Source organism: Indicator indicator, chromosome 1 (assembly GCF_027791375.1).
Source record: "Indicator indicator isolate 239-I01 chromosome 1, UM_Iind_1.1, whole genome shotgun sequence".
Lineage (NCBI taxonomy): Eukaryota > Metazoa > Chordata > Aves > Piciformes > Indicatoridae > Indicator > Indicator indicator.
The window spans coordinates 114,763,082-114,781,417 of record NC_072010.1 but is presented as its reverse complement, the minus strand read 5'-3'; the positions used below and the strand labels follow the sequence as shown (position 1 = coordinate 114,781,417).

At 39.3% G+C, this 18,336-nt stretch overlaps 1 protein-coding gene across 1 annotated transcript in view; it reads right to left on the bottom strand.

Annotated features, from left to right (window-relative positions):
- The window catches only part of TTC3 (tetratricopeptide repeat domain 3), a 67,731-nt gene that overhangs the window by 21,930 nt on the left and 27,465 nt on the right, over window positions 1–18,336 (bottom strand). The window contains exons 18-27 of the mRNA XM_054399566.1: window positions 17,445–17,511; window positions 15,273–15,410; window positions 14,040–14,120; window positions 13,417–13,529; window positions 11,143–11,269; window positions 9,462–9,584; window positions 7,961–8,062; window positions 7,195–7,287; window positions 6,188–6,252; window positions 4,681–4,817 (exon numbers count right to left, since the gene is read on the bottom strand). Of these exons, the coding sequence (XP_054255541.1) occupies window positions 4,681–4,817; window positions 6,188–6,252; window positions 7,195–7,287; window positions 7,961–8,062; window positions 9,462–9,584; window positions 11,143–11,269; window positions 13,417–13,529; window positions 14,040–14,120; window positions 15,273–15,410; window positions 17,445–17,511 (1,046 nt within the window). The remainder of the gene's footprint in view (window positions 1–4,680; window positions 4,818–6,187; window positions 6,253–7,194; window positions 7,288–7,960; window positions 8,063–9,461; window positions 9,585–11,142; window positions 11,270–13,416; window positions 13,530–14,039; window positions 14,121–15,272; window positions 15,411–17,444; window positions 17,512–18,336) is intronic.

Sequence of the window (18,336 nt, the reverse complement as noted above, 5' to 3'; positions counted from 1 at the left end):
ACATAACATTGTTTTAAATTTTGTTTACACAAAGAAACAATCCTTAGCATCTTAACTAGATCTCAGAAAGAGAAAAAAAAAGTCATCTGCCAATAATTGTTACCTGTTAAAAGTTACCTGCCAAGTGATTGTCTACACAGATTTATCTGTGTGGGGTGCATTTCAGCTCTGATGCAGAGACAGAATTCACCCAAGCATAAGTTCCCAGAGCATATACCTAGTACCACACCTTTGCCCTGACCCTTTTGTTAGTTCTTTGTAGAACAAGGATGAAAAAGCATTAATTCACCTATCCTTATTCTTCAAGACTGAACATTTATAGAACACCACTTTCAGAACTGACAGTAATCACAGTCAAAAGATCTGATTTTTTAATTAATTAACAAAACAAAACACTACATATTACACTCTGAAAACTTAGTCACTGTAACAGACATTTCCAAGCACACTGAGAGAATCAATGAACTCTATAGGCATAAGCTACACCCAAGTTTATCCTGCAGGAATCTGCATTGAAAGCCTCTGCATCTTACAAATGTGCGTACAAATGAGTGCTCCTCTCACTTGATAAGCAGATTTGTTCTTATTTAAAAGGTAGCTATGGCTGCTCTTAAAACAAAAAAAGGGCTTTCTGATCTATGAGGTGGTACAGATGCATACCACCATCCCCTTTTTCTTTTGGGCCGCACTGCGGTATTAGCAACAGTTCCTGTCTTCTTGCTTCATTACAGGAATGCAGTGGGCTGGTACTTGCTGATCTTGATTCATGAGGCAGCAAGCTGAAGCACTCCAGTGCCTTCCTGCCCTGGGTACGAGTACAGTGAGCTGGAACACTGAGGCACTCCCTAACCACACCTCAAACTCCTCTTGCCTGAGAAACATTACAGTACTCACACCCCCTCCTGCCTGGATCACAGCCCACTTAGAAGAGTGCCAAGATTGCCTGACAAGAACAATGAAAAAGCACGAACCACAGCTAATCATCTTGTGACCCTATAAATACCAATCCCAAGGGAGGCCCCTGGGAGCATTCCAAGATCCCAGTGGGCTGTGTCTCCCCCTAAGCTGGGATGTCTCTCAGGCCAGACTTTGACTGTTTACCTGGTAAAGGCTGACAAAAGGGAAGACAGTCTGCTTGTTGCAAGCTGACAAAGGACGATGTGAGTTACTCACTCTAATTGGATCATGTGAAAGTCTAAAAATCATTTACTGTAATATGCTGAAAGGGAAAAATCTTAATCATACAGGTATAGAGGTTAACCTAGATGTATTTGTGTGCATGTGTACCCATGATGTTCTTAGGTAACTTTGCTGAATGCTTGTCTAAATCACTGTATAGATTATAAACAATTATTATGAATTGATTTAACATTGATCTATATATATTATATATATATATATATTATATATATATATATGTATTTATAAATCACAAGATCAGGCTGTATGATTGTTTATCATAACAAGTGTTAATGACTTTTAAACTCCTGCTACCTTGAAGTTACGTAGGAGCCACCAGGCTGTGACACCATCGCTATCATCAAAATCCCTGCACACCATGTCATGTTAAATCACTACTACTGAAATCCCCATACCCAAATATTTTTAGTCAAACTGTTAACCAGGTCTGGGACTAGGACTGGATCTAGCTACATTCTCTGAAGCAGTCTGGAACGTAAAAAGGTACTTTCTAAACCTTGTGCTCCAATGGGAGGGCTTCCCTTACCCCTTCATTCCTCTATATGCTTAGATATAAATGGTTTACTGAGTTTGGAACTAAGGATCAATCTAGCCACACTTAGACTCCTCTCTGGGAAGAAGTTTAGAGCAAAAAAGAAAGAAAATTTTAAAATTTACATTTGTGTATTTCTCCCACATAGTAAGTAATGAAGTGAACCTTGCCATCAAAATGAACCTTGAAAAATCTGTTAAATCTTTGCTAAATTCTAATTCATTAAACTCTGTCAAATTATCACTCTACCTCAATAAAACATATCACTGCTTTCCTATTGAGTGAGATGCATTCCACTCATTCCACAGCAAATAAGATTACAGAATGTTAAGGGCTGAAAGTGACCTTGAAAGATCATCTAGTCCAAAACCCTTGCAGAGCAGGATCACCTATACCAGATCACACAGGAACAGGTTTTCAGTATCTCCACAACCCCCCTGGGCAGCCTGGTCCATTGCTCTGTTACCCTCACAGTGAAAAAATTTTTCCTCATGTTTACATGGAACTTCCTATGCCTCAACTTCCACCCATTGCCCCTTGTCCTGTCATTGGGTGTCACCGAGAAGAGCCTGGCTCCATCCTGAATCAGGATCCCAAGACAAGTCATAGAAGAGATTTTAGTGCTTGAACCACTCCTGCAACAATACAGCTGTCTCCTGAAACTTGCCTCTCAACCTCCCAGACACCTTGGAACACTGAATTAGATGATTTCCTCATCAAATTTCCAAAACCAAAACAACAGGGTCATAGCTGATCTCCAAAGATATGCAGGACTTCACATACATGTGAATTATCTACAGTGGATGCAAGGACCAGAACTAAAGAAGATAAATAGGAAAGAAGATGGCCGATGCTTTAAAACAAAGACAACACAGCACAACAACTGACTGTGGCTTTATAAAACTATATGGAAGCAAAAAATCATCTGTGGTGCCAATGGAAGACACTGATCTCAAATAAAAAGAGAGAGACTGAGATCCCTTGGGCTGTTTAATCTTTAGAAGAGAAGACTGAGAGGGGATCTGATCAATGTCTATAAATTATGTGAGGTGTGGGTGTCAGGAGGAGGGGGCCAGGCTCTTTTCAGTGGTGCACAGTGACAAGGAACAATGGGTTCAAACTAGAACACAGAAGATTTCACCTCAACATGAGGAGAAACTTCTTTACAGTGAGGGTGACAGAGCACTGGAAGAGGTTCCCCAGGGGGGTTGTGGAGTCTCCTTCTCTAGAGACTTTCAAAACCCACCTGGATGAGTTCCTGTGTGGACTTTCCTAGGTGATCCTGCTCTGACAGAGGAGTTGGACCTGATGATCTCTTGAGGTACCTTCCAACCTCTGATATACTGTGATGCTGTGAAAATGGGTTAAAAAAATCACCTAAAAAGGAGTAGCACCTGAGGATTTTTCTTAAAAAGTGCCAGGATATGCCATTGAACAGGTAATAGGTTTCTGTAGAACTAAGTACATATGGAATGAAGAAATGTCTGCAAAGTACTTAATAGGAAATTCTACGAGCAATTGAGCATGTCCAGAAAAGGGCAACGAGGCTGGTGAGAGGCCTTGAGCACAAGCCCTATGAGGAGAGGCTGAGGGAGCTGGGACTGTTTAGCCTGGAGGAGGCTCAGGGGAGACCTCATTGCTGTCTACAACTACCTGAAGGGAGGTTGTAGCCAGGAGGGGGTTGGTCTCTTCTCCCAGGCAACCAGCACCAGAACAAGGGGACACAGTCTCAAGCCGCACCAGGGGAGGTTTAGGCTGGAGGTGAGGAGAAAGTTCTTCACAGAGAGAGTGGTTGGCCATTGGAATGGGCTGCCCAGGGAGGTGGTGGAGTCACCATCCCTGGAGGTGTTCAAGAGGGGATTGGACGTGGCACTTGGTGACATGGTTTAGATAGTCATGAAGTGTAGGGTGACAGGTTGGACTCGATGATCTTTGAGGTCTCTTCCAGCCTTCTTGATTCTATGATTCTATGAAAGCTATTTTAAAGTTAGTAACAAACAAAAATTTTTAAAAAGAAGAAAAAATAAAATAAAAACCACTCATTTTTGTTTGCACTGTAGCTTGCCCCAATACAAAATGCAGTTGAAGTTTACACCTCAAATACAGAACACTGCAGATCCATGTAACTGGAAGAAAAAAGTTGAAGCATTAACTGACTACACACTTGCAGGCTGAAAAATTATTTTCGCAAAAGCTCTAAAAAATGTATTTCAAATCACTGCAGTTTCTGCATGTTACAGTTGAGAACTAGGTTTTAGTTGTAAACAGAATTTTTCAGAGGATTTGGACAGTCCAAGAGGGGTGGACTCCTCAGATTATAATAAAGTTAATTATAAAGATAAATCTCACTCAATTAGTGTGAAGAACAGCTTATATTTTGCAGTCCAAGCCTGCTATCACTCTCTTGCTGCTCCTGCTTAGGCTTCACACTTTGCTATTCTCCCTCTGACCTTGTGACTTCTCTATTTTGGCTTCTGTAAGGTACAGGGCAGGTGGAGAGGGAGCATGTGTGGTTGTAAAAGAGGTTGATAAAAGAGCTGAATTAAGGTACAGGGAGGGGCCTGTGCTGTTGTTAAGCTGTGCAGATATACGTAAATGCACTTTGTACACGTTTATTGCTTTTTATACCTTTCATATTTAGTTTCTTTTGTAAATACAATTCCATTTTTACTTCCAAATTCTGAGTGTGGTGAATTTGCTCTTTGGGGCAAATTTTAAAATAGCTATTGGGGGGATCCAATCCAACCCACAACACTGCAGTTAGAATATTATCCTTTATTAAAAACAAAACCAAAAGAGAAGTAATCTTAAATGAAATGGTAAGTCCTTCAGAGAGGAGGAGATTATGTTCAATATTAGTATTCTGTTATAATTTCACTTTGGATATTTAGAATGCTAGTTATGCTACCTTGTGATAACTGAGACCAATAACCTGTACTTCCACTCACCACTGTGATGACTGTATTGAGCTGGTTCATTTCCCATCTGGTTTTCTTCTCTTTTCTCTTTAGCAGAATTCCGTGCCTCTTCTCGTGCACGCTTTCTTCGTAATTTTCTTTCTTCTTTCATTTTTAACTTCCTAAGACTGAAAAAAGGCAATTAAGCTGTGAACCTAATGCAGGACAAGTTGCCAAAGGAGTCACACTCATCTAAGTTATTTTCCATGTCTTGCAATATGCTCCATTCTATTATAAAACATTATGCTGAAAAGTACAAATACAAAACCAGCTAGTCTGCATTTGGAAGCTAGGAGACAAGAGAACTTCACACAAGTCTCCTAAAAACCAAGTATGTAACTGTATGAATGTCCTCAAGACACAGTAATTTGTACTCTGACTAATGGCATCTCAATTAGTATCAACTGAAACGCTATCACTTTTTTCTTCATTCACAAGTTTGCATTCTGAACAGCATTTTAACGTCTCCATTTCCTTCAGTTTTAAAAATCAGTTTTGTTTCTGCTCTCATCACAATTCCTCATTATTTATAACCTTGACTAAATAGTGTAAACTCACTTATGTCAAAGGTAAGTGCATCAATAACCAAAACAGCATCATTATACGCAGTATGCATCTACATTTTAAAAACATTCACACGAAGCTGATTAGATAGTAAAGGCTGTGGAACAGTGTGGAGTTTAAACTTACGCCACACATCAATACCATCTCTCATTCAGCTAAAAATCTTCCTGAGTTTCCTTCTTCCCTCTAGCAAGGGAACGGAATAGAGTGCCTGCAATCTCAGACCGAACATGGACGTAGTATTCTAAATCTAGCAGCACTTGACTTTCACCACATGTATATGACACTCTATTAAAAGGAACATCACTTTTTCTAGCATTCTAATTGTTAAGTATCTTAACACAAATGAAAGACATGGAATGTAAAGAAACAGTTGTCAAGTTCTACACATAGCCTCGAAACCCCACTTTCCTCAAACAACATGTTTCTTCCCTGCCCACGGATTTTATAATGAAATTAAGTTTCAAGTAAAAAGACTGAAAGATGACTGCAGCAATTTATATTCAAAAACTATTGGTTCAAATGGCCAGGAACTCAGTGGTGTAATGGACAATTCTTCCCTCAAAAGAGGTAAATCAGATTTGCACCAATTCATATGCTCTATGTTTGAAAAGAGAACTCCTGTGAGCAAACTGAAAATGTTGTTTTTAAAGAACTGTATGACCATTAGAGAAATACCAATAATTTATTCAGCAATACCAGTTAATGCCCTCCTGTGCTAATGTTATATGTCTGTAGCTCTGTATTTGCTTTTACAAGATTGTTTAGTCACTTTTATAATTGAATCATATTTTACTGACTTTTCAGTTTATCAGAGGCAAGGGGCAAGAATAGCTGTCCTAAGTATTTGCGGTATTTTAACAATTCAAACCAAACCCAAAGAAAACTGTTTTGCTCTCAAATTGATCTTAGTTTTGAACAGCAAAGAGCTTACCTGGAACACTTCTGCTTAATACTGGCCCTTGGTGGTTCCTTGGGTCTTATGATTTTTTTTTCAAACTACCAAAACAAGCAACATCATGTTAATTAAATGGGATTACAATGCCACTTTGCTGTTATTATACCCAGGACATCTACTGCTTTCCAAAGCATCAAATGAAACAGTACAAAAGACACATGTAACCTACGTAAGCCTCATAAAGGTCTACCTAAAATTATCATCTTCTGCTACAACTCTGTATATAGCAATACATCTTTATCTGTTGGAAAGACAGGTTGAAAGGTAACGCAAAGTCAGGAAGAACCGGAAGTTGTTTTGTTTTACCAGTGGGCAGGAAGCAACGTTTATTGTTGGTTGGAACAACAGGGGGTCAAATTTGAGCATAGAAGATTTCACCTCAACATGAGGAGAGACTTCTTTGCAGTGAGGGTGATGCGAGCACTGGAACAGGCTGCCCAGGAAGGTTGTGGAGTCTCCTTCTCTGGAGACTTTCAAAACCCACCTGGATGCATTCCTATGCAGAGTACTGTAAGTGATCCTGCTCTGGCAGGGGGGGTTGGACCTGACGATCTCTTGAGGTACCTTTCAGCCTCTGATATACTGTGATACTGTTTGGTTTTGCTTCTCACAGAACAATACTGCTCTGGGAAGCAGCATCCATCCTGTGACTCTATGGAGGGTTAAGAGCACTCTTCCAATACAATTATTTCCTTTATCTAGACCATCTCCAAGTTAAACCAGCAGTTCCTTTTATGTTGCACAAGCCAAATACAAAATGAAGCTCCCGTTCCCATCCATGAGAATACCAACCAATATCATAAGAAGAGAACAGGTAATTAAGATTCCTAAAATAATGTTCAGATTCTGTAGTTAAGATCATATTATTATTATTATTAATTATCATTATACCTGAGTTAGCAGTTACAATCTTCACTTGAAAATATTTATTCTGAGAAAGGAGATAAAGATTATTTTCATATTTTATATGACTATTGACTTACTTCACATTTTACCAGACCAGAAGAACTGAAAATAACTACTTTTGAAATAAGGCCTGTACAATCAGGAGTGAAACACAATTCTTGAAGAAAATCCTGTCAAGAGAAAATGATACACACAACAAAGACATTAAACTCATGGAAATCTGCATTCTTACACAGATTACAATTTCTTAATCTGAGATGACCAATGTAACTAAAGCTATCACAGTTCTAGACTCTTACTGGATGAGAAAAGCAAGTGACAGCTGATTTGGTAAGAACTGCAAAAAGGATCCCAGATCTGCAGCAGATACTTGATACTCCCAAAACTATAGCAAAGCCCCACTTCCTCCAACTTCACATTCAAGAGTCACCTTTAAGAATATTCTTTCATGAGCTCATACTCTGCCTGGATTTTCTGTGATTTTATACTGGCTGCTGACACTATTTTGCAAAATTCCTTTAGACGTAATTCAGCATTGTACACTGCTGCTTCAACAGCAAGACTGCAGAAGGAATAAAACTTCCATATGGAAGGACATAAATGATGCTATGTGAAGGCTTAGCATGCTCAGCCTGTTTACCTCATCTTTCTTCTCTAGACAATGGCAAGCTTTACCCACACTTGCATGTTTGATAACCTAGCAAGAGACTCTTTCCTCTCTCTCTTCCTATCACTGTCACATGGGTGGAACATCAAGCACTTAAACCAAAGGAATACTATAATCTTGACTTAAAAAAAAAAAAAAGGAAAAACACGAAGCTTGAAGTCTGGCACAGCTCTCACCTTATCATTTTTGTCACTGTAGTTTGTGGTTTTCAGCTTTTTCCAACAGCTGATATGAAATTCCACTCTACATTGCTGACAGCAATTAATACGTATAAAACCCTAATATTGAGAAAAAGCATGAATTTAACATCTTTTAAAATTCCCAAACGGAAAACAGTGCATGACAGCATGGGTTTATGTAAGGCAGATCCTACCTGACTGATCTGATCTCCTTCTACAATAAGGTGACCAGCCTAGTGGATGAGGGAAGTGACATGGACATTGTCTATCTGGGCTTTAGTAAAGCCTCTGATACTGTCTCCCACACCATTCTCCTTCAGAAACTCACAGCACAAGGCTTGGATAAGTGCACTCTTCATTGGATGGCCAGGTCCAAAGAGTGGTGGTGAATGGAACTAACTCCAGCTGGCACCCAGCCACAGCACCCCAGGGTTCTGTACTGGCACCTGTCCTCTTCAATAGCTTTATTAATGATTTGGATAAGGGGCTTGAGTCCACCCTCAGTAACAGATGACACCAAGCTGGGTGGCCATGCTGAGCTGCTCGATGGCAGGGAAGCTTTACAATGGGGACATGGACAGGTTAGACCAACAGGCCAAGGCTAATTGTATGAAGTTCAATAAGGCCCAGTGCCAGGTCCTCCACCTGCGATACAACAACCCCATGGTAAGCTACAGACCTGGGGATATGTGATTGGAAAGCTGTGACTTGGGAGAGGGAGCTGGGGGGACTGGTTGACAGTCAACTAAATATGAATCAGCAGTGTGCCCAGGTGGCCAAGAAAGCCAATGACATTGTGGCTTGTGTTAGAAACACTGTGGCCAGCAGGAACAGGGAGGTGGTCATTCCCTTGCACTCAGCACTGGTGAGACCTCATCTCAAGTATTGTGTTCAGTTCTGGGCCCCTCACTACAAGGGAGACATTGAGGTGCTGGAGCATGTTCAGAGATGGGCATCGAGGCTGGTGAAAGGCCTGAAGCACATGGCCTACAAGGAGCCTCTGAGGAAGCTGGGGTTATTCAGTCTGGAGAAGAGGAGGCTGAGGGGAGACCTCATCACTGTCTACAACTACCTGAAGGGAGCTTGGAGCAAGAAGTGGGCCAGGCTCTTCTCCTTGGTGTCAAGCAACAGGACTAGAGAAAATGGTTTCAAGCTGTGCCAAGGGCGTTTCAGGCTGGCTATTAGGAAATAGTTCTTCACAGAGAGGGTTATCAAACATTGGAATGGTCTGTCCAGGGCAGTGGTGGAGTCACCATCCCTGGAGGTGTGGACCTGGGAGCTTATGGAAATGGTTTAGGGTTGACCCTTCAGTGCTGGGTCAAGGGTTGGACTGAATGATCTTTGAGGGCTCTTCTAACCAAATGTTTTCTGTGATTCTGTGACTTAACAGACGATAGGAGAAGATGATGTGTTCCAGATAGCTCTTTAATATGAAAGGGAGCAGAACTTATACAAATATGAAGTTCATTTCCCAAACCCTTTTAAATGAGATATTTACCTTGAAGTCTGGATCTGTAAAAAATATTTGGATTTTGGAGTGGCCATGACATTGCTGATATCGACAAATTGCATCTGGTTCTGGAGGGAACTTGCACTCCTCAATACAATTCTTTAAAATCAACTGAGAAACACAAAAGTATGTTAAGACAAATTGCACAGAAACCAGGACAAGATTCAATACCTACTTACAAACTCCTAGAGAATGCTACAGTGAAACACACCTCTCTTTGTGAACAAGAGGTAACTGATGTCAAAAGAACAATTCTTTTCTAGACAAAGTTATGGAAGACTGTCCTCTTATGGCAAAACACTCAAATGCTCATTTGAACTGCTATCGACACTTGGTATCCCTGCACACAGGTTTATCTTGGACCAATGTTTATTTACAAGCTGACCAGTTCCAAACACATGAGAACAGAGTAAGTTTTCTATTACCAAAAAGATAAACCACATTACTCAGGTAATATGACAAAAATGGAGTAACTGCTCATTTCCACCACTTCCCACCGTTTCAAGACTGCCACACCTGCAATCTGGGTTTTAGGAACAAGTACATTGCCAGAAAAAACTCAGACATGGTCCTGCACTGGAGCTAGAGAGATCTCCCAGAATAGCATTCGAGGTAAAGATATTACAGGAGCTTTACGTAAAAGTCAGTTCAAGTCCCACAAGCTTGACATTGAGCCCAGGTTAATAAAGCATAGTTAGAAAAAAACAAACCACCAGTTATGTTCTCAGATATTTCCATTACACTCTCCAGCAGTCCCAGACTACTGATGTATTGCTGTGAGCACACTATCATGGTGTCAGCTGGAGGTCTATGAGAAATCTTTAGGTCAAGTTTTTGTTCAGGAAACAACAGTTTGGCTGCTTCTACCAGAAACAAAACAGGTCAATGTAGTATAGCAAATAACCTGAATAACCTAACAAATTTTACTGTGCCAAACTGCTTCCATGCAGGGAAGCTCATGCATCTTCCCTATCACAGCATGGTTCTTCTGAAACCCTTCACAAATAATAGTGACTCAATTAATTCTTTTTTTAAAATAACAGTAAAAATATCCAAACCAAACTGTTTAGTGTGAGAGCACAATTTGTAATGTCAGAACCACAAGTCAAAATTTTTCAAGTCAAACCATTTTACCATGCAACTAGTTCTTACTGCATCTACCAAGAACCACATGGTCAAACTCTCCTATTTGGTTTTAAATTTAGCACCACTGCTGCAGTTTTCAGCTTCACATTTTTGTTAATTCAAAATTTTAACCCATTCTCTCTAGCATAACACTGTGTTTGGTAACATGCAACAAAGAAATTTGCACATTATGAAATAATTGGAGCAAATTAGAATCATACCATTGCACAGAAATACCTGAGCATCGAGCCTGACACAGAGCCTCTACCCTCATGCTGTAAATAGGATGCTTCTCACATGTTTGAATTGTCCCAAGAAGAGTTCTGTTCTATAAAGATTAGGCCTTGGGAAGGACAAAGACACTAAACAATGAGCAGCAGTGCTTATACTGACTGTTCCATGCCACCCCTCATCTGTCTTTGGCCTGGACAATGGGGAGGCAGAGAGAAGCCTTTGTCGTTTTGTTTTGGGTTTGGTTTTTTTTTTTTTTTTGAAAGGCCATTTGACAGAACAAGTTTTTCTGCATCTTTTTATTTAATCATACCTGTAAATTCTCCATTCGTGTCTCTTCAATGACCTGAGATGATGTAGGCCAAGTTAATACTCCAGGTACAATCTTGTGATGAACCATTGTTTGTGATTTCATGAACTGATCAAGTGCATCTGAAAATCTGAAGTTTGAAACAGGTGCAACAGATTCAGACAATACACGAATGTCTACATGGCCTGTAATACTTTCATAATTCATTTTATCATCCAAGGAAAAAAAATAAATAAAAAAGGTAAATGTAAGAGTATGTAGAATGAAAGAACACCTAGTTCATTCAGTCAATTGTTTAAGGACTTTTCAGCATAAACAACTCAAAACATGAGCCAGTAAGCCAGCCTGGATAAAGGGCCCAGAGCCCAGGCACAGATGAGGCAGACTGAGAACCTGAGCTGATATTCCAGGGACCCATGAATGTGGGGCTGCTTGTCAATAACAGAGAGAGGGGGCATGTGGACCTTCAGCTTGAGCAGCCAGGGAGCAGGCACAGGATTCTGCTATACTTATGCTTTGCAAGAATGAGGCATTGCTGCAGACAGGAGCTGCTCTGCCTGGGTTAGTCTGGGTGGCCAGTTGTGGCATGGTGTGTGCACACCTTTCTGGGACACGCAAGCAGCCTCATCATGGGTCAGAACTGCCAAGGGAAACAAGAGCCACATCCATGAAACTGGGATGCAGATACTTCTTGGGTTCTCAGACTACACCTAGCTATGCTGCAGCAGGGGGAAAGAGGAATTCCCTCTGACCAGGTCTTTTAGATATTCCACAAGGCAGGTTTGAGGTTTTATATAAAACTTATTTATTTGACACTGTATTGCGTTATGTGGCAAGGTTGGGCAGAGGGCTAGGGACCAGTGCAGCAGAGGCAGCCTCTGTTGAGAGGACAGGTCTGCCCCAGTTCCAGCTGGCTCCAATGAACCCACCACAGGGTACAGCTGAGCCCCTCAGGTGGGATGGCAAAGCCTAGGTAAGAAAGGAAAAAAATACAGCAGGGCTGTGAGGAATAATTAAAAAAAATTAAAAAGTGTAAGAAACAACCCTTTGAGCATCAAAGTAAGAAAGAATAAAGGAGTGAATCCCCTGCAGCCCCTGGAGAGGACCTCAGTTGCAAACATATCCACACTGCAATCACAAAGGACCCCTGTCTGAGCAGGTATTTGTGTCCCAAAGGAACTGCAGTTTTTGGAGAGGCCTCACAATGCAGCAAGGGAAAAGTGTGTGGAGAAAGGAGTACACAAGAAGAGCTGTTACAGACTGGTAACAACCGTCATTCCCCATCCCTCTGGGCAGAGCGTAGGAGGAGGTAGGAGAGTCAAAAATGAGGGAGTGAAGGCAAGTTTGTGCCAAAGGGGGATTAGGGGGAAGGCAATTTTAGTTTTTTTACTCTGTTTCTCACCATCCAACTCTTAGTTTACAGGCAATACATTAAATTATTTATTCTCAAGTTGAATCTGTTTTGCTTATGATTGTAATTAACAAGTGATCCCCCTGTCTTTATCTCAAACTCCAGGCTTTTTCACCTTCTTTTCTCTTCCTCTTCCTTTGAAGTGGGGGTAGCTGGAGTGCAGCTGGATAAGAGTCTGGCAACCAGCCAAGGTCAACATCAACTCACCACAGGCATTATAGGTAGTCAGTAGAGAAATAAGTGATATACTAAAACCACAACACAAGCCATAACATAGCAATTGCAATACACAGTTGAATCAATGCAAATCTAATTCTTATTACTGGTCTCTCCATGCTTACCATCAGGGTGCTGGGCAGAAATACAGCCAGGAATATATGGCTTGAAGGCAGTTCAAAGCCCTTCACTCTCAAGTTCATTAGTTGTCTGGTTTCTGCACTTTATGTTCAGCTGAGCTACAGATGCACTCTCTTCACCCTGCCCTCGCACTGGTCTGGCTCACTCAGGAAGACATTAGTCTTTAGCTATCCCAGTGACTCACTGGTGCAGCTGCCTCATCTAAAACCAAGGTTATGCTCCAGTCATCCTGGTGTTGGCATAAGCCTTCTTTACTACCATAGTTTTTTGACCTTCTCCTTTGAGCCCTCCTCCACTGTGGGAGTGTGCTGGTCAATCACATCCCTGTGCCCTAAGTCCAAAAAATTCATCACCTCTCACTGCATCCTTTGCAGTAACAAACTTAAAATTGTATTAATTCAGTCAGATGTATGAATTTAGTGATAAACGAGTATAATTAAAAAGAACTTGACAGTTTCTCAGAATAAAATATTTTTTGTATCAAATTTTAAACTCTGTATTATACCAACCTGTTTTGTCTGAGGTATACTTTTCCAATTCCATAGTATGCCAAACAACCAAATCTTTCTTCCTGATACTGTTCAATTATTTTCTTATACTGGCCTTCAGCCTTTGTCAATGCCTTCAAAATAAAGACAAGACACAAATATGTGAGACTTTGCAGGAAGTGTTTCACTTTTCCTCTCCTATTTTTTTCCTCCAGTAGAGTGGGTCAGTATGCTCTATTCTTTGTCATTCCAAGGTAATGAGTATTTTTAAACAATTCATGAAAATAAACCTCTGAGAAAAAACCCAAACAAACTACACTTCTGTTTCAGTGTTTTCCAGAACCCAAAGTATTCTTTCTCCCGTTTTAGTGGCAGAATGTTTAAGAAAGAATAGTGCATAACACATTACAACAAAGTAGAAGAAAAATACTTTACTATACTTCATTAATACTTTATTTGGTAGCTTAATTTAACCAAAACTATTGAAGATCTGGTCTCAGATCTTAAACTGTACAATTCTAAAGCATGACAAAAGCTTTCCTTCCCCACTCATTTCGTCTGTTAGGAAGAGACAAAAAAAATGGATGTCCAACCACCTGAACCAGAACTTCAAATAAAAACAATCTAGCAGCTTGATGTCATACCTCAGGTTGTCCTATTCCAAGAAGAGCAGTGGCATGCCCATAGATGAGTACAACATAATTAATAATATGAAGATTCAGTTGCTGCAGAAAGAGTTAAATTATATTAATAGCACACACAAACACTTTGCTGGTACTTAGAACATTACTGTCTACTGTGAATCGAAGATCTTCACTCAAGAGCCCAAGGAAACCCTTTTCCCATCATCCTTATCATAGCCTATACCCAGATTTATATTATAATTAGCAGAAAAGTGAAGGTTAACTACACCTTTATTGCTGGTCATTTGGTACTCCTGTAAGTATCTCAAAGGGACACATTTTTGAAACATCTGATTTTTGAACCACTATCGTTACAGACCTTACAATGCTGACTTCATGCAGTACAATGTGCTTGCTGTATTTCATGTTCAGTATTGAGCAGATTAGGGGTTTTTGGAGGTTTGGTTTGGTTTTTGGTGTGGGGTGTCTTTTGTTTTGGTTTGTTTTTTTGTTTGTTGCTTGTGGGGTTTTTTTGTTTTGGTTGGTTGGGTTTTGTTTTGTTTTAAAAACTAAAAAAAAAAAAAAAAAAAAAGAAACAAACCCCCTCTCAATCTTTTCCCTCCTAATAAACTAGCTCACAATTCCAGATGGTGCATTACGTGCTGGGACAGAACTGGCATTGTAACAGCCCTTAATAAAAGGGGAGCTTGAAACACAGAAACACATGTGCACATGCATTGTCACACAAAACTTAACACTACAGTACAATAATTTAATGAAATCTAGGATAACAAATTGGTCACTGGCCAATTTGATACATACTTATACACAAAATTTCACAGTATTTGCTATCAAAGAGTTATCTGACCTGAATAATACAGCTTTTTTTTTTTTACCCTACATTATTATGAAAAAACGTTAGGCTGACATTGGCCAGCACTTTATCAGCAAATATAATATTTTGGAAGAGTATCTTACATTATTCTTAGTAATTATGTTTCAGATTGCATATAGAAATGGATATGTATGTTGAACATTACAAAAACACATGCTATGTCACCATCAGGTTGTTTCTTTTTATCTTGCTCAGGTTTGCAACCTCTTTGGAATACTTTTCAGTGATTGGCATTGTAATGAAAATCATGGACAATAATTCAATAATAGTGACTACTTTGATGGAAGAAAAGGATGAAACAGCATTGAAAGCATAAACTTCAATTACTCTAATAAATTACATTGTTTTTCTCAGCTTACCTTTAATTCCGAAGGGTTTAGAACACTCAACAACTGTGAAAAGGCTTGTTCAGCACTGTGACACCGCTGGTCCATCAAGGCTGTATAACCGTCATGAACGAGGGATTTAATCTCTTCTGGCAACATAGCTAAATCCACCTAAAATATTTAGAAAAACAGCAAGACGAAAAGAGAACAGTAGTTTCCTTATATTTTTTAAAAGCAAGCAAGCTAATATATTCATCCAATAGGTAACTGTTAAAATTCTGTACTTTCTGCAGTTTTATCACTTTCAAAGCAGCAAATCACGCACACTATTATAAAATTCTATTTTAAACTTCTAAAAACTGAAGATTTTTGTGGACCTACTGCTGCTGATTTCTGAAAAACCTACTTTTTAAGTTTTTGATCCTTTCTTCTTCAAGAAGTTGAAAGCCTAGTTCAAGCATCATTTTAATTCTTCTTACATATAAGATCCCATCATCCCAGGCTTTATGCTCTTCCCCCCTCATACACACCCAGTTTTGTGTATAAACATTTTGGAAAAACCTGGAAACTATTTCCTCATGCCTACATTTTTTCTTCATCTAGGTTAATAGCTGTTAATGCTAGAAGGTTTCAGAATGCATTATGTTATTAGTCTTTCACTGGAGATATTTCCTCAAGTCTGTAGGAGTTTCCAGTAGTGTGACTGTAAATCAAGACAAGCAGTTGCAGAATTAGGAACTTCTGTTCCCTTGATCTGTTGAAACACTGAAATCAAATTATCTTTGGGAAGAAGATCATTCTACCAGGATAGAAGGCATTTCACTATTTAGTAAGTTCCTTCAACATCTACTCCTGCAATTATAAGCAAAAAAAAAAAAAAACAAAGTAGCAAGGAGGCCCACTTGTGTATTTTAGGCCACCACCTCATTTCAGCACGAATTAATGTCCTGTATGAAGTAATCCAGCTTGTCAGTTTTTAGTTAACTGCCCCTAACCTCCACATATGCTAATATTTGAGCCTGGGATTTTGAAGACAAGAATTGTAGGCAGGAAAAAAAACTGAAGAATGGGAAGATTGAAATGACAACTTTGAGTTGCCCAATTTTTTAAAAATTATTCTAATGGTGTACTTAATTGTATTCCTGTGAACTAAATCAGGTTTTTTGATACACTAAATTTAACAAATTAATGTATTTTCTTAATAAGCATCTATGAATTTCAATCTTATTTTGTCTTCATCCTGTCAACTGATCAAAAAGGACAAACATAGGAATATACCCATGGATCTAATGACAGTTATAAACAACAGTGGCAGAGGCAGTAGAAGGCACAAATAGATACAGAAAAGACCACAATGCAGAAACGAGTTAATGAAAAGAAATGACTGAAACTTACTTCCATTTCCTAGAACTACTGATACAAGTTAACACTGTCAGAAAACGGACTTGTTGGTAAGAACAAATTATATTAACTTAATGTTAAGCTCCATGACATATGAAGCTTAAGCCAACTAAAAATACTACTTTTGAACCTGTACCTTCTCCTGAACATAGTTTTGTTTTTGTTTCTGTAGTTAAGCAGAATACAGATTTTTGGCATCTACTTCCCCAAATCAACAGAGAGAGAATAATTACTTATGTACATCCTGATTTCATTCAAGAACTTTAGGAGACTCATCATCCATTGCTGATAAAAGCTGAGAAGGAAAATTCTCATTTATGAAATTTTGTAGTGTTTTAAACAACCATTTCAGAAAATGCTCCACAATTATTTCCAAACGCATGTATCAAATACAGGAAAACATATTTAGTCAGAGCTTTGGGAGAGCTGTTACAAATCCCTGAATGAGGGGGCTTTTTTGTTTGGTCGTTTTTGGGGGAGAGGGTTGTTATTAATTTCAGGGGTGTTTTCTACAAATTAAGATATGAAGGAGCTGTGTTATTAACTCACTGCTTTAGGTAAGTAGTTATGTTCTGTTACAGTATCATCCAGCATGAGATCCTACAGAAGGGGAAGAAGCCAAAGAAGACTACCAGAAACACGACAGCATAAATCAGTATAATCACATGATATTTGTCTCCTGATACAGAAGTCACACTAAGCATGAAGTGTTAAATTTCTTAATGAACCAAGATATTGGACAGTGTTATTAAAAGCTGATGAATCATATATTATTAAGATGTATGCTAATGAATTCCCAGTTACCTGTTGCACAGGACAGGTGAGTTTATCCTGGATAGCTTTAGACTCTGTCTTGAAATCAAGGTGATCTCTACAAATCACAGGATAATAGCATCATGAAATTGTGTACTTTATATGCAATTTTATTCACAAGAAACAAATATATACACTTATCAACCACACCAGATCTGCCTGCACACTAGAGATTATGATGGTGTGTCTTCACAGTCACGATAAATACTGTAACACTATCAAGGATTATGAGACTATTCATAGAGTTCACAAACTTCTGGCTCAAGCAACACTGACGTTTCAGGGAAGTTGCAGTCTTCTCTATCCTTCTCTTTGTTTTCTTTTAGCTTCTCCATCTTGTTTTCAGCTCTGTTGATCTTAGGAAGGGGTGGGAGAAGTGACTAGAGAACTTCCCCATTCCAAAGGGAATGTATAAGAAGGTGCATAAGTCTCTTTCCGCTTCTCTCCTCTTCCAGGTCCTTCATCCTAGCATAGCCATCACTTAAAATCAAATACATGTGGTTGCTATGCATGGTGGGGGAAAGGAGAGCAAAGGAGAACAGAGCTATTCTGCCCAGATCAAAATTATTTTTTCACTACTGCAGCAGAAAGACCACGTCCAACTAGAGAACAGAGGAAGTATAATGAAGAGGCAAAGTATTGCTTAATACACTAACATAAATCCTCAATGCCAAGATTGATAGTTAATGCTTAATGGTACTGCATTGCCTTTTGCTAGTATACAGTCAGTTCTGTCCCACATTTGAATGCATCAAACATTCATCATTCAAAATAAATTAGAATTTCACAGGGTCAGAGAACTCAGTTTCAGAAGTCAAACCACCTGCTATTTACAAAAAAGGAGATCAGGTTTTAACTGATCGTGTACCTCACTTGTTGAGAA